Source organism: Piliocolobus tephrosceles, chromosome 21, assembly GCF_002776525.5.
Source record: "Piliocolobus tephrosceles isolate RC106 chromosome 21, ASM277652v3, whole genome shotgun sequence".
Taxonomy (NCBI): domain Eukaryota; kingdom Metazoa; phylum Chordata; class Mammalia; order Primates; family Cercopithecidae; genus Piliocolobus; species Piliocolobus tephrosceles.
Window position 1 is genome coordinate 42,629,193 of NC_045454.1, and position 13,659 is coordinate 42,642,851.

General features: G+C 58.5%; 1 protein-coding gene across 1 annotated transcript; it reads right to left on the minus strand.

Annotated features, from left to right (window-relative positions):
• Nucleotides 1-5,843: 5,843 nt before the first annotated feature.
• ICAM5 (intercellular adhesion molecule 5) lies at nt 5,844-12,696 on the minus strand. Its single transcript, XM_023194235.3, has 11 exons — nt 12,523-12,696; nt 11,310-11,579; nt 10,821-11,141; nt 10,302-10,589; nt 9,749-10,003; nt 9,363-9,611; nt 8,671-8,916; nt 8,296-8,574; nt 7,974-8,213; nt 7,010-7,276; nt 5,844-6,284 (listed from the first exon to the last, which is right to left on the minus strand). The coding sequence occupies exons 1-11, from the start codon at nt 12,602-12,604 to the stop codon at nt 6,007-6,009; spliced, it is 2,775 nt and encodes a 924-aa protein (XP_023050003.2). The 5' UTR covers nt 12,605-12,696; the 3' UTR covers nt 5,844-6,006.
• Nucleotides 12,697-13,659: the final 963 nt, after the last annotated feature.

Genomic DNA, 13,659 nt, shown 5'->3' on the forward strand with positions numbered 1-13,659 from the left:
GGGAGACTCAGGGGAAAAAAAAAAAAGGTGGGTAGGGTGGGGCATGGTCCCTGTGTGGGCATGAGTGAGCCACAAAGCCACACACACTTTTTTTTTTTTTTTCTTTGAGACGGAGTCTTGCTCTGTTGCCCAGGCTGGAGTGCAGTGGCTGGATCTCAGCTCACTGCAAGCTCCGCCTCCCGGGTTTACGCCATTCTCCTGCCTCAGCCTCCCGAGTAGCTGGGACTACAGGCGCCCGCCACCTCGCCCAGCTAGTTTTTTGTATTTTTTAGTAGAGACGGGGTTTCACCATGTTAGCCAGGATGGTCTCGATCTCCTGACCTCGTGATCTGCCCATCTCAGCCTCCCAAAGTGCTGGGACTACAGGCTTGAGCTACCGCGCCCGGCCCCATACACTCTTATGAGATCCTCTTTATCTCTCCTGGGCAGCCCTGAATGGGAGAACTGGAGTCCAGATTCCTCTGCCCTCAGATCCCTGAATGATTTTATCTTACCCTTCCTTGGCCTGGAACACCCTCCCTCCACATCTCCCCATGGCTGACACCTTCTAATCGTTTGCGGAGGCCTGGCCCAAACATCACCTCTTCAGAGAAGCTTTTCTTGACTGCTCAGTCTAAAATAGACACCTCCCACCACTCAGGCCGGGCATGGTGGCTCACACCTGTAATTCCAGCACTTTGGGAGGCCGAGGCAGGCAGATCACCTGAGGTCAGGAGTTAGAGACTGGCTAACATGGTGAAACCCCACCTCTACTAAAAAAACAAAAAATAGCTGGACATGGTGGCAGGCGCTTGTAGTACCAGCTACTTGGGAGGCTGAGGGAGGAGAATCGCTTGATATCTACAGAAAGAAAAAAACAAGACGTATGCCCAACCAGGCACAGTGGCTCATTCCTGTAATCCCAGCACTTTGGGAAACCGAGGCAGGCAGATCACCGGAGGTCAGAAGTTTGAGACCAGCCTGGCCAACATGGGGAAACCGTGTCTCTACTAAAGATACAAAAATTACCAAGTTACCCAGGCGTGGCATGTGCCTGTAATCCCAGCTACTTGGGAGGCAGAGTTTACAGTGAGCCGAGATCGTGCCACTGCACTCCAGCCTTGGAGACAGAGACTCCATCCCAAAACAAAAACAAAAACAAAAAGTTAATTAAAAAATAAAATAGGTCAGGCATGGTGGCTCACGCCTGTAATCCCAGCACTTTGGAAGGCCGAGGCGGGTGGATCATGAGGTGAGGAGATCGAGACCATCCTGGCTAACGTGGTGAAAGCCCGTCTCTACTAAAAAATACAAAAAATTAGCCAGGCATGGTGGCGGGCGCCTGTAGTCCCAGCTTCTTGGAAGCCTGAGGCAAGAGAATGGTGTGAACCCGGGAGGCGGAGCTTGCAGTGAGCCGAGATTGTGCCGCTGCACTCCAGCCTGGGCGACAGAGCAAGACTCCGTCTCAAAATAAAATAAAATAAAATAAAATATATAAATAAATAAAATAGGCCAGGTGTGGCTCACAGGCTCACACCTGTAATCCAAGCACTTTGGGAGCCCAAGGCAGTGAGATCACCTGAACCCAGGAGTTCAAGACCAGCCTGGGCAACATGGTGAAACCCTGTTTCTACCAAAAATACAAAAATTAGCCAGGTGTGGTGGCATGCACCTATAGTCCCAGCTGCTTGGAAGGCTGAGGTGGGAGGATCACTTGAGCCTGGGAAGTTGAGGCTGCAGTGAGCCATGATCGCGCCACTGTACTGCAGCCTGAGCAACAGAGTGAGACCCTGTCTCCAAAAAATAAAATAAAATAGACATTCCCACTCTCACCCTGTGGTGAGATGGGTGAATCCCTTGAGGTCAGGAGTTCGAGGCTAGTGTGGCTAACGTGATGAAATCCCCCGTCTACCAAAAATACAAAAATTTAGGCAGGCATGGTGGCGTGTGCCTGTAATCCCAGTTACTCAGGAGGCTAAGGTGGAAGAATCGCTTGAACCCGGGAGGCGGAGGCTGCAGTGAGATCCTGCTTTTGCACTCCAGCCTGGGTGACAAAGTGAGACTCTATCTCAAAAAAAAAAAAAAAAAAGAAAAAGAAAAAAGAAAAAGTAATTGCAGTTTTTGCCATTACTTTTTTTTTTTTTTCTCGAGACAGTCTCACTCTGTGGCCCAGGCTGGAGTGCAGTGGCATGATCTCGGCTCACTGCAGCCTCCACTTCAGGGTTCAAGCAATTCTTCTGCCTCAGCTTCCCAAGCAGCTGAGACTACAGGGATGTGCCACCATGTCTGGCTAATTTTTTGTGTGTTGTTAGTAGAGACAGGGTTTCACCATGTTAGCCAGACTGGTCTTGAACTCCTGACCTCGTGATCTGCCGGCCTCGGCTTCCCAAAGTGCTGGGATTACAGGCATGAGCCACCATGCCCGGCCTTTGCCATTACTTTCAATGGCAAAAACAGCAATTACTTTTGCACCAACCTACTAAAATAAATATCTCATCTGAAGGCTCTGAAAGAGACCTTGAGGTCAGTAGGAGTGGAGAGAGATCATTCAGCAGGGAGGGCACAGGCAGAAAAGGTGAGGTGGTGTGAGTGGCCGGGGCTGCCCCTGGCTGGTGCCTTTTTGGGTTTTGTACCTGGCCCCTGGCTCACCACCAAGCACGGGCCTGCCCTCTTGTGCCATTTCCCCGTCTTATCTTTGCTCATTACGTGTTTGCATGGGGTTGGCTTCCTTCTCTAGGGCTCCATGTTCCTACTTTTGAGGGAGGAGGGGCAGAGGAGGAGGCTGTGGGGAGGAGGCCCAGCTGTTGTGCCTTATGCTGTTGGGGATGAGGGGGGAAGGTGCCGTGTAGTGGGGGTTGCAGCTGATACCCTGTGTGTGTCTGCTCTGAATCATGATGGGCTGAGTGGAAAGGTAAGGTGGGGATAAACTGAGGCACTGTGGATGGACACAGGATGAAGGAGGCATTGAGGGTGGGGCAGGGGTGCACCCTTTAACAGGCGGGACATGCTGAGGGCTGACACCCATAGCATCAGCCAGTGCCTGCCCAGGAAGGTCTCACCCGGGTCTCAGGGCAGAGGCGCGATGGAGAGGGCCTCCACCCATCCTGGCAAGGCGGCCTCAGCTCTACCAGTAACCAGGCCTGGGGGAAGCACCTAGCTCCCACCTCCAAGAGTGACCCGGATCAGAGGGCAGTGCTGGACGGAAGAGATAAGTAGGAGGAAGGAGTGAGGCCCCCACCCCTGCCCAAGGGTGTGAAGAGAGCTGAAAACAGGCACTGAGAGAGGACGAGCTCTAGGTCACACTGAGAAAAGACGGCTGGCCGGGTGCAGTGGCTCATGCCTGTAATTCCAGCACTTTGGGAGACCGAGGCGGGTAAATCATGAGGTCAGGAGTTTGAGACTAGCCTGACTAACATGGTGAAACCCCGTCAGATTGTGCCTGACACATAGTAGGTGTTCAAAAAAAGTTTTTGGATTTTTTTGTTGTTTGTTTTTAGAGACAGGGTCTTGTTCTGTCACCTGGGCTGGAGCACAATGACAGTATCATAGCTGGAAGTGGCCTTGAACTCCTGGGCTCAAAGGATCCTCCTGCCTCAGCCTCCCAAGTAGCTGGGACTAAGGCATGCACCACCAAGTCTGGCTAATTTTTGAAAAATAGGCCAGGCACGGTGGCTCACAGCTGTAATCCCAGCACTTTGTGAGACTGAGGTGGGTGGATCGCCTGAGGTTAGAAGTTCGAGACCAGCCTGGCCAACATGGTGAAACCCCATCTCTACTAAATTAGCTGGGCTAATTTAGCATCTCTACTAAATCTCTACAAAAATTAGCTGGGCATAGTGGTACATGCCTATAGTCCCAGCTATTCAGGAGGCCAAGGCAGGAGAATTGCTTGAACCCAGGAGGCAGAGGTTGCAGTGAACCAAGATCACACCACAGCACTCCAGCCTGGGTGACAGAGCAAGACTCCATTTCAAAAAGAATTTTTTTGGAAACGTATTTTTTGTAGGGTCTTACTATGTTGCCCAGGCTGGTCTGAAACTTGTGGGTGCAAGGGATCCTCCCACCTGGGCCTCCCAAGAGTCCTGAGATTAGAGGCCTGAGCCACCATGCCCAGCCCCCTCAAAAAACACTTTTTTTTTTGGAGACAAAGTCTAGTTCTGTTGCCAAGACTGGAGTGTAATGGCAATATCTCCACCTCCTGTGTTCTAGCAATTATCCTGCCTCAGCTTCACAAGTAGCTGGGACTACAGGGCAGGTGCCACTACGGCCCAGCTAATTTTTTTTTTTTTTTTTTTTTTTTTTTTTTTTTTTTTTGAGACGGAGTCTCGCTCTGTCTCCCAGGCTAGAGTGAAGTGGCCGGATCTTGGCTCACTGCAAGCTCCGCCTCCCGGGTTCACGCCATTCTCCTGCCTCAGCCTCCCCAGTAGCTGGGACTACAGGCGCCCGCTACCTTGCCCGGCTAGTTTTTTTGTATTTTTTAGTAGAGACGGGGTTTCGCCGTGTTAGCCAGGATGGTCTCGATCTCCTGACCTCGTGATCCGCCCGTCTCAGCCTCCCGAAGTGCTGGGATTACAGGCTTGAGCCACCGCGCCTGGCCTTTTTTTTTTTTTTTTTGAGACAGAGTCTGGCTGGGTTGCCCAGGTTGGAGTGCAGTGGTGCGATCTCAGCTCTCTGCAACCTCTGCCTCTGGGCTTAAAGCAATTCTCCTGCCTCAGCCTCCCAAGTAGCTCGGACTACAGGCGTGTGCCACCACACCCAGCTAATTTTTTGTATTTTTAGTAAAGACAGTGTTTCACTGTGTTAGCCAGGATGGTCTCTATCTCCTGACCTCATGATCTGCCTGCCTCAGCCTCCCAAAGTGCTGGGATTACAGACGTGAGCCACTGTGCCTGGCCTTAATTTTTTGTGTTTTTAGGAGAGAACGGGTTTCACCCTGTTGGCCAGTGTGGTCTCGAACTCCTGACCTCAAGTGACCCACCTGCCTTAGCTTCCCAAAGTGCTGGGATTACCAGCAAGAGCCACCGTGCCTGGCCCTGTCTAATTTATATATAGATAGATAGATATATGACATTGCACCTCGGTTCACTGCAACCTCTGCCTCTGGGATTAAAGCGATTCTCCTGCCTCAGCCTCCCGAGTAGCTGGGATTACAGGCGTGTGCCACAACTCCCAGCTAATTTTTTCTTTTTTTTTTTTTTTTTTTTTTTTGAGACGGAGTCTTGCTCTGCCGCCCAGGCTGGAGTGCAGTGGCCGGATCTCAGCTCACTGCAAGCTCCGCCTCCCGGGTTCACGCCATTCTCCTGCCTCAGCCTCCCGAGTAGCTGGGACTACAGGCGCCCGCCTCGTCGCCCGGCTAGTTTTTTTGTATTTTTTAGTAGAGAGGGGGTTTCACCGTATTAGCCAGGATGGTCTCTATCTCCTGACCTCGTGATCCACCCGTCTCGGCCTCCCAAAGTGCTGGGATTACAGGCTTGAGCCACCGCGCCCGGCCATTTTTTCTATTTTTAGTAGAGACGGGGTTTCACCATATTGGCCAGGATGGTCTAGATTTCATGACCTCGTGATCTGCCCGCCTCGGCCTTCCAAAATCCTGGGATGACAGGCGTGAGCTACCGCGACCGGCCCTGTCCAATTTTTGAAAAAAATATTATTTTGTAGAATCTCCCTATGTTGCCCAGGCTGGTCTGAAACTCTTGGGTGCAAGGGATCCTCCCACCTGGGCTTCCCACAAGTCCTGAGATTACAGGCGTGAGCCATCATCCCCGGCCCCCTCAAAAACCGCTTTTGGAATGAATAACCCGGGAGGTCACGATTGGAACCCTGAGCTTGTTCCACTTTGCAGAAACAGAGGCGGAGACCGGGAGTTCCTTTATAAAAACTTTATTGGGATAATGGGTAGAAAATGGGGGTGACACCCTTGGAGTTGAAATACATAAATAAATGAATAAGTAAATAAATAAAGCAATAAATAAGCCCCCGTGTGCGTCTGGGGGGCATCCCCCGGCCCGCGGGGAGAGGGGAACCGGCTCACGCCGAGGTCAGCTGAATGGCGAAGACCTCGCCCTCCGCCGGCGACTCGGCCGCGCCCCCCGCCGCCTCGGGTCCGCCCTCCGCGCCCGCCGCCCCGCCAGCGCCGCCGCCCGCGCCGTTGAGACACACAGCCTCGCCCGAGCTCTCGGCCTCCTGCACGTTGTACTCGCCCTTCTTGCAGGCAGTGGACTGCACGTAGAAGGCCAGGCCGGCCCCAGCGGCCAGCAGCGCCGCGCCCCCCGCCGCGCCTCCCACGGCGACCCACAGCCACGGACCTGCGGGGTGGAGACCCTCGCGGAGGGCGGCCAAGCTCCCGGGGGCTTCCCCCACCGTCCCCCGCCCCCTCACAGGCACGAGGTCAGTCCTCACGCCCCGAGGAGCTCACTGTCTGGCCTTGGGAGAAGGGAGAGACCCCACGCAGGAAGGCCACTCCCAGTGCCAGGGCGACTCAAGACTCAATTTACATCGCACTTCAGCCCATGGTGACATAAACCCGTGACCACACTTAGCCCTCTAGCGACAAGTCAACTCTCCCCATCTCCCAGAAAATGAGGACTGGCAGGACCAGGTCAGGTTCTCCCCACCCCAGAGAGAATCCAGCCCCAGGAGCTTCAGGAAGTGAGAGAAGGCGATCTTGACCCCTCCCTCCATCATCCAATGACTTTGGTCCCTCCCCAATCTTCTCCACAGTGGAGGGTGAATTGGGTCAAGTATCCACCACGCAGAATCCACTCCAAGTTTTTAAGTCCTTTCCTGCAGTACTGACAGCCCTGGAGGGTCCCTCCCCTTGAATTCAGTCCCCCCCCCCCCCCCTCCATCTCCCACCCCGCAAAGTGTGATCAACAGCCCCACCCGCCCAGGCACCCTTGACTTCTACTCTGCCCCACTTATGTCTCATCTACCTGGACTGAGAGGGAGGCAGGCGGGGTAGGCCGCCCCAGGTCCCAGGTCACGCCCCCTCGCAGATACCTCGCCCCGCCCCTCCCCAGCTGCCACTTACCTGCCACGCGCACCGTGATGCGCCGCGCGTGGCGCCCGTGCGCGTTGGTGGCTGCGCACTCGTACTCGCCGCCGTGGCTTCCCATGGCGCCTGCCACGCTCAGTGTGCTGTTGTTGCTCGACAGGCCGATGTTGAGGGCACCCGGAGGCGCGCGCCAGCTGATCTGGGCTGGAGGCCAGGCCTCCGCGCGGCAGGTCAAAGTGAAGTTTCCTCCTGGGCGCACGCCTCCAGGGGGCGAGGCAGCAAGTTCGGCCACCACCGGCTGGTCTGAAGGGCACAGAAGGTGAAGTGGGGCTTAGCGCCGGCCCAGCCACTGATCAAATGCCCTGCTCCGGCCCACCACGATCGATGTGAGGCCACCGCGCCTCTGATGGGCACAAAAGGATCCTGCCTCCTATCAGAGCCTCCTTCCCCGACAATCAGGCTGCTGTTGCGGCTAAAATTCCTCGCCCTTCTTCACTGAATGGAAGGAGGTGAAGCCCAGGCCAGTGTTCCAATCCAGGATCGAGGAGGGCTGTGCTCCTATTCCCTAGAATTTTTTGTTTTTTTTTCTAAGAAACAGTCTCACTCTGTCTCCCAGGCTGGAGTACAGTGGAGGGATCTCGGCTCCCTGCAACCTCCGCCTCCCAGGCTCAAGCGATTCTCCTGCCTCAGTCTCCCAAGTAGCTGGGACTACAGGCGCCCACCACCACGACTGGATTTTTGTAGAGAGGGGTTTTCGCCATGTTGGCCAGGCTGGTCTCGAACTCCTGGCCTCAAGTGATTCATCCGTCTCAACCTTCCAAAGTGTTGGGATTACAGGCCTGAGCCACCGCGCCTGGCTAGAATTTTCATTACCCCCTGGTTTAGGCTGGAATTCCCTGTTCCCGAGAATGGGACTGGGAGAGGTGCCCTTGAATGCTCCCAGGCTGCGAGTCATTCTTCTGAGGCCGTGTCCCCTCCATCCAGTGCTGCCCCCACTCACATTCCACGCCCACGGTGACGGTCCGGGAGTCCGTGCCATGCGCATTGGTGGCCACACAGTGGTAAATGCCCGCGTCCTCTCGGGACACACGCTGCTGCTCAGGCCACGGGGTGCCTTCCCGAGAGCAGAGCACTCCTGGGGAAGGGCGACCCCGGGCGGCGCAGGCCAGCGCCGAAGCCTCAGTCCCTTCCAGCCACGTCTGGTGACTTGGGCAGGTGGATTCATCCATCTCCGGTGGCGCTGCAAAGCAGCCATGGGGGATGTCAGGGAGTGCCTGGACCGTGGGGCACCCCCGCTCCCCACCCGCCTGGGCCTCGCTCACACTCCGCGCTCACGACCACTGTTTTGGCCACGGAGCCGTGGCGGTTGGTGGCGTTGCAGACGTAGATACCGGGTGCCAGGACTCTAGGGATTCTGGGAGCTATGGGACTATGGTCTGGGGGTGCCAGCGGCAGCAGCACCCCTTCAGTGGCGTCCCCAGAGCCCACGCACTTCACGCTTGGCTGTGGCTTCCCATCGACCTCACAGGGAAACAGGTGCCCAGATCCTTCAACCCATGTCCAGTTGCTGGGGCAGCTCGGCTCCTCAAACCTGGGGCCATCTGGGAAACAGGATTGCAGGGGCTCACACGGGGGCTAGGAAGTCCAGTGGCGGTTGTCCCACAGATCCTGCCCCACTCCGCGGTGCCCCTACTCACATTCCACCGTGATAGCCACATTTTTGGCCGCAGAGCCCCGAGGGTTGGTGGCTTCACAACGGTAAGTGCCTGCATGCTCCCGGGTCACACGCAACAGCCCCTCGATGACTGCTGCGAGCTCTCCAGAGCGCATGCAGATCACATCAGGAGGCGGTACCCCGTGCGCCACACAGCTCAGCGAGGCTTCTGTTCCCTCCAGCCAAGTAATGCGTTCTGGGCAGCCCACACTGTCCAGCGCTGGTGCGTCTGGAGGAGGGAGCGTATTGTTGGCTTTGGGGTTTGGGGGCAAGTCTGACGTCCCTAGACCTTCCTTGGCCTTTCAAGGTTTCCACAAAGGGTTGTTCCTGCACAACCCTTGGACGCCAATCCTAGGGGTGTCACGCTAGTCGATCCATCCACTCTGGGAGCTCCCTGAGCCACCAGGGGCGCCTTTTTCGGTCTAAAAATTTTAACACTCTGGACCTCCCGCCTTTCCAAGACTCCGCCCACATACCACGCCCTGGGCTAGGGACACGCCCACCCGGTCTCTTCCATCCTCCAAGATCTTTCCCCAACCCCACTAACCAGCCTCTTCCCTTTCCCCAAACCCACCCAAAGGGACACTTCATACCCTACTCCTACTCTTCCCTGGAGGCTGGCCACCCCCCAGATTCTGAACCAGATAGAGATGCGCCCTGCGCACCCCCACTCACACTCCACCGTCAGCGTCACGTCCTTGACCGCCTCCCCCTGATCATTGGCCGCCTTGCAGCGGTAAGTGCCTGAGAGCGCCCGAGTGATCGGACCCAGCAGGCCCAGAGCCAGCACGGCCCCGCCGTCGGAGCGCGCACAGTGCACTGAGGGTTCTGGGTTCCCGCGGGCCTCGCAGCGCAGCGTCTGCTCTGGGCCCTCGGGCCACGTCCAGCTCCTGGGGCAGTCTGAATCGTCCAGCCGGGGGGCGTCTGCGGGCAGGGCGGGGGGTTACAGAGGCTTAGACGTGGACCGTGAGAAATGGCCCCGCCTCCAGACATGGCCAGGGAGCAGGCAGGTCCTTGGAAATCACCAGGAGGTGTGGGGCGAGGGGTTATCACTAACTCACATAGGACGCGAAGCTCTGCGCTCCTGTTCTTGATCAGGGTCTCCCCGTCCACGTCTAGGGTGGCGTCGCAGAAGAAGTTGCGCCTGTCGTCGTTCTCGGTGGCATTTAGCTGAAGTTGGGCGGGCTGCCCCAGGACGGCGGCTGGAACTCCCTCCAGTGTGACCAGGGCTTGGGCCACGGCTGCGCAGGTTACTGTCACCATCTGCCCCTCGGAGACGCTGGGTTCGCTCAGGGTCAGGAGTGGTGCCGGGAAGCCTGGGGGCAGAGCATTTAGTCGGAGTATACTGACCACGTCCCTCCCGCCGGTCAGGGCCCGCCTCTTATCTGCCTGAATCCTGGGGTGCTGAGATGGAACTAGGGTGCCGCGCCCCGCCTCTCAGGCTGTACAGGCTCCTCCTCCCCAGTGATTACGTCTCCGCCCCCACCTGCCCCGCCCCCTCGGGACACTCGGGCCTCGCCTGTTCCGGTACTGAGGTCCCGCCCACTCTTCGCCCCGCCTTCGCGTTCCTCTGGTCCCACCTCCGAGCCGCGGAGACCCCGCCTCCCTCCTTACTGTAGATGGTCACGTTCTCCCGGGTCTCCCGGTCTTCGCCCCCCAGGGTGACGTTGCAGACCAGCTGCCTGGCACCCTCCTGCTCTGCACTAGCTGTGGCTGTGGCAGTGGCCACGAGTGCGTCCCCGTCGAGGGTGACATCAGGACTCAGATTCTGGTCCCCCAGTGCGAGGTAGACCCTGGCCTCTGAGGCTGGAAACAGTCCGTCCAGAGCGCAGCTCACCGGCCTTTCCGAGCCAACTTCCAAGAGCCGGGGAGCAGTGAGGCGCGGGGGATCCGGAGACAGGGCTAGGGGTCGAAGAACCAAGTTTGAACGAACTGTGTTCCGAGCGCTCAATATGTCCTAAGCACTTGACATGCACTATCTTATCGTATTATCATCCTCAAGACACTGAGGGGGCAACAGCTCAGCCAGTGAGGGTTGAAGTCAGGACCAGCATTCAGATGTATCTGCCTCTAAACCTCCTAAACACCGACCCGACCCCACTTGGTCCCCATCTCCTCCCCACACCCACTCACAGAAGGTTCGGAGCTCTCTGGGGGCCGAGCTGTTTTCAAACAGTCCCAGGCCGTGAGGCCGCAGGTCCAGCTCCGCGCGACACGAGAAATTGGCCCCATGGTCCTCCCTCCGAGCCAGTACCGTGGCTGTGAGCACCGCGCCCCGCGCTCGGGGTGGTTCTCCGGCGAAACTGCGGCGGATCAGTTCCTGGGCGCCCCGCAGCAGGGTCAGAGTGAGGCTCGCACGGGGCCCGGCGCCGGGGACCCTACAGCTCAGGGTGAAGTTCTCGCCCACCGGCTGCCAGGGAGGCAGCGGCATCAGCTCTACGCGATCTGGTCGCTCTGCAAGGGGAAAGAGTCCGCCGCTCTTGGAACGCGGGAACTTGGAACCCAGGGGAGGGGGTGGGATACAGAAGGTGGGGCATGAAGGGGAGGACCCTGGGACCCAGGGGGCGGGGCCTGGGAGGGAGGGAAAGTAGTGGAGTACGCGCGTGGCCACCCAGAACTCACGGAAAGTGCGAATGAGCCCACGCGCCTGTAGTGTGCGCCGCGCGCAGCGGAAGAAGCAGACGGGCTGGGTCTCCGGCTCGCGAATGTCCACCAGCTGCCGCGCCAACCAACGCAAACCCCTCTGGGTCCCGTTTCGGCGCAGCGAGGTCTCCAGGCCACCGCGCTCCGGCCGAGGGCAGTTGGTGCTGCAATTCAGCCACAGCGAGCCCCCGCGCTCCACGAACGCCACGCGGGGCTGCAGGTCCGCCCAGAAGGGCTCCTGCGAGACCGCTGCCCAGGGAAACGCGGGCTCAGCCTGGGGAGCCAACTCCCTGACATCTTAGCGCCCCTATGTCGAGTCAAGGATTCTCGGAGGGCGGGGAGGAGGAGGAGAGGCTGCAGCCGGGGAAAGAACCCAGGCGTCCCACGTCCTGCCCAGGCCTCCGGTTTAAAGGCGCGCTCCCAGAGTCTAAACCTCGAGGGTGTCTCTGGGACGTGGTAGCAGAGAGCCCTGGTCTCCAAAGCGCCGATGGAGCGGCGGGAAAGCATGGGGGAGGGGGTAGAGGAGAGGAAAGGTGGGGTCTCCGATGAACACAGCAAGGCTGAGAGAAGGGACCTCGGAGGGGAATGGGAGATGAACAGATTCTCAGGGTCCTGGCAGAATGCGGGAATACGAGGAGAGTGCGTTTGCGGCAAGGGCAAAGGAGAGACAAGGCTGGGTCAAGGATCAGGAAGGACCCTACACCTGGTGAAGAACACGGAGCCGGGACGCAGGGCTGGGCTCATGGAAGGAACCGCGGGAACAGCTGAGGGACCCGGTTGCCAGGGCTCTGGGTGGAGCGGGAACAGCGCCTCTGAGTCACGGTAGTTGGAGAGATGGAGTCTTCGCGGACCGCGAGTGGGGAAGATGCCAGTTCGTGGACCATGGTGCACAGCAGAGCGTGAGAAGGTACCCGGGGAGGGGACAGGAGAGACACTGTGTCTCCAGGGCGAAGGGTTGGGTGCGGAAGAACACCTAGGATCTCGAAGCGGGTAGGGGCGATCGAGGAGTCGGGAAGCTGGGGCTCGGGTGTGTGTTGGGGAGGAGGGGGAAGGGGAGAAGACTCAGGCTCGAGGTGGGGGCAGAGGCGTGAGAGCGAGGCGAGGGCGGAGCTGGGAGGGACAGGAGGCCGCTTCCCAGGTCCAGGGACTCCGCCCCCGCCCTGTCCACCCCGAGCCAGAGGGGGACTCTTACCTGAGAGGCCGAAGAGCCCCAGGCCCAGAGCAGCCCAGAGGCCGAGTAGCGCCCGGCGCAGCCCTGGCGAAGGCCCTGGCATCGCCGCGGCGGGGAAAGCACAGGAGGCGAGGGGAGCGCGAGCCGAGGAGCTGGGCTAGAGGACAGCTCCGCGCGGCGCGGCGGGTGGGGTGTGGGGGAGGCAGAGTTGCGCTCGGGGATTGGTTTAACGTTGGTAACTTGGTTTCCAAGGAGGGGGCGGCGGCAGAGGCGGTGGAGGGGCGGGAGGCGAGCTTGCGCTAAGCTCCTGGCCTTAGTGAAGGCGAGCTGGCAGGAGCGAGCGACCCCGGGGTCTACGTGGAGGCCGGCATGATGGCCCGGAGCCTTCTGGGGGCGACCACGCTCTCCCGCGTCATCCCCGGCCGCGACTCTGGGATCGGGGGATGCTGGGTTGCCCTTTCCAAACCGCTACCCCAGCCCTGGCTGAGATGCCATGATAATGAGTTGGACTCCGAGCTCCGCCCCCACATGTAGCTCCTCCCACCAGCCCCCCTTAGGGCGGGGATGCATTTGGGGACTAAGAGAGATTTGAGAGGCACTGGATGGGGAAAGGACAGTTCTAGGGGAGGGTGTGGGGATGTCTCTCTCACCGATCCTTCTCCTTTTGACCCCGCGGAGCCACACCCCTAAGCCCCCCTCCAGGTCAGCCCCGGCACGCGACGGAGGGGGCGGGACGAAAGTGCCAGCGAGCCGAGGACACGTGTGCGTGCGCGCAGCGTTCGCGGGCGTCTAAATTAGAATCCTCTCGGCTCCGGATCTGTATTTACCCAGGGTGCAGCGGGCACGTGTCTACTCAGCGTGTGTGAGCTCAAGCCACCCTGGAGCCCCCCTGAGTCCGCCTTCTGCTTGGTGGGCGGGGGCCCTGGACCTCCATGCAAGAATGAGGGACCAAGGGTGACGCTTTTGACTCCGCATCTGGGCCGCAAGCTTTGACACCCACCCCAACTCCACGTGCTCATCTGGCCGGGTGACTACCAGGACATCTTCAGAATTCGAGTTTGTGATATTCCATGTGGACTTCTGATCACTCCTTCCCGGCTGCCACTACATGGAGACCTCTTCTGCCTATCCATGTCCTTCAATATGTCCATGGGATCC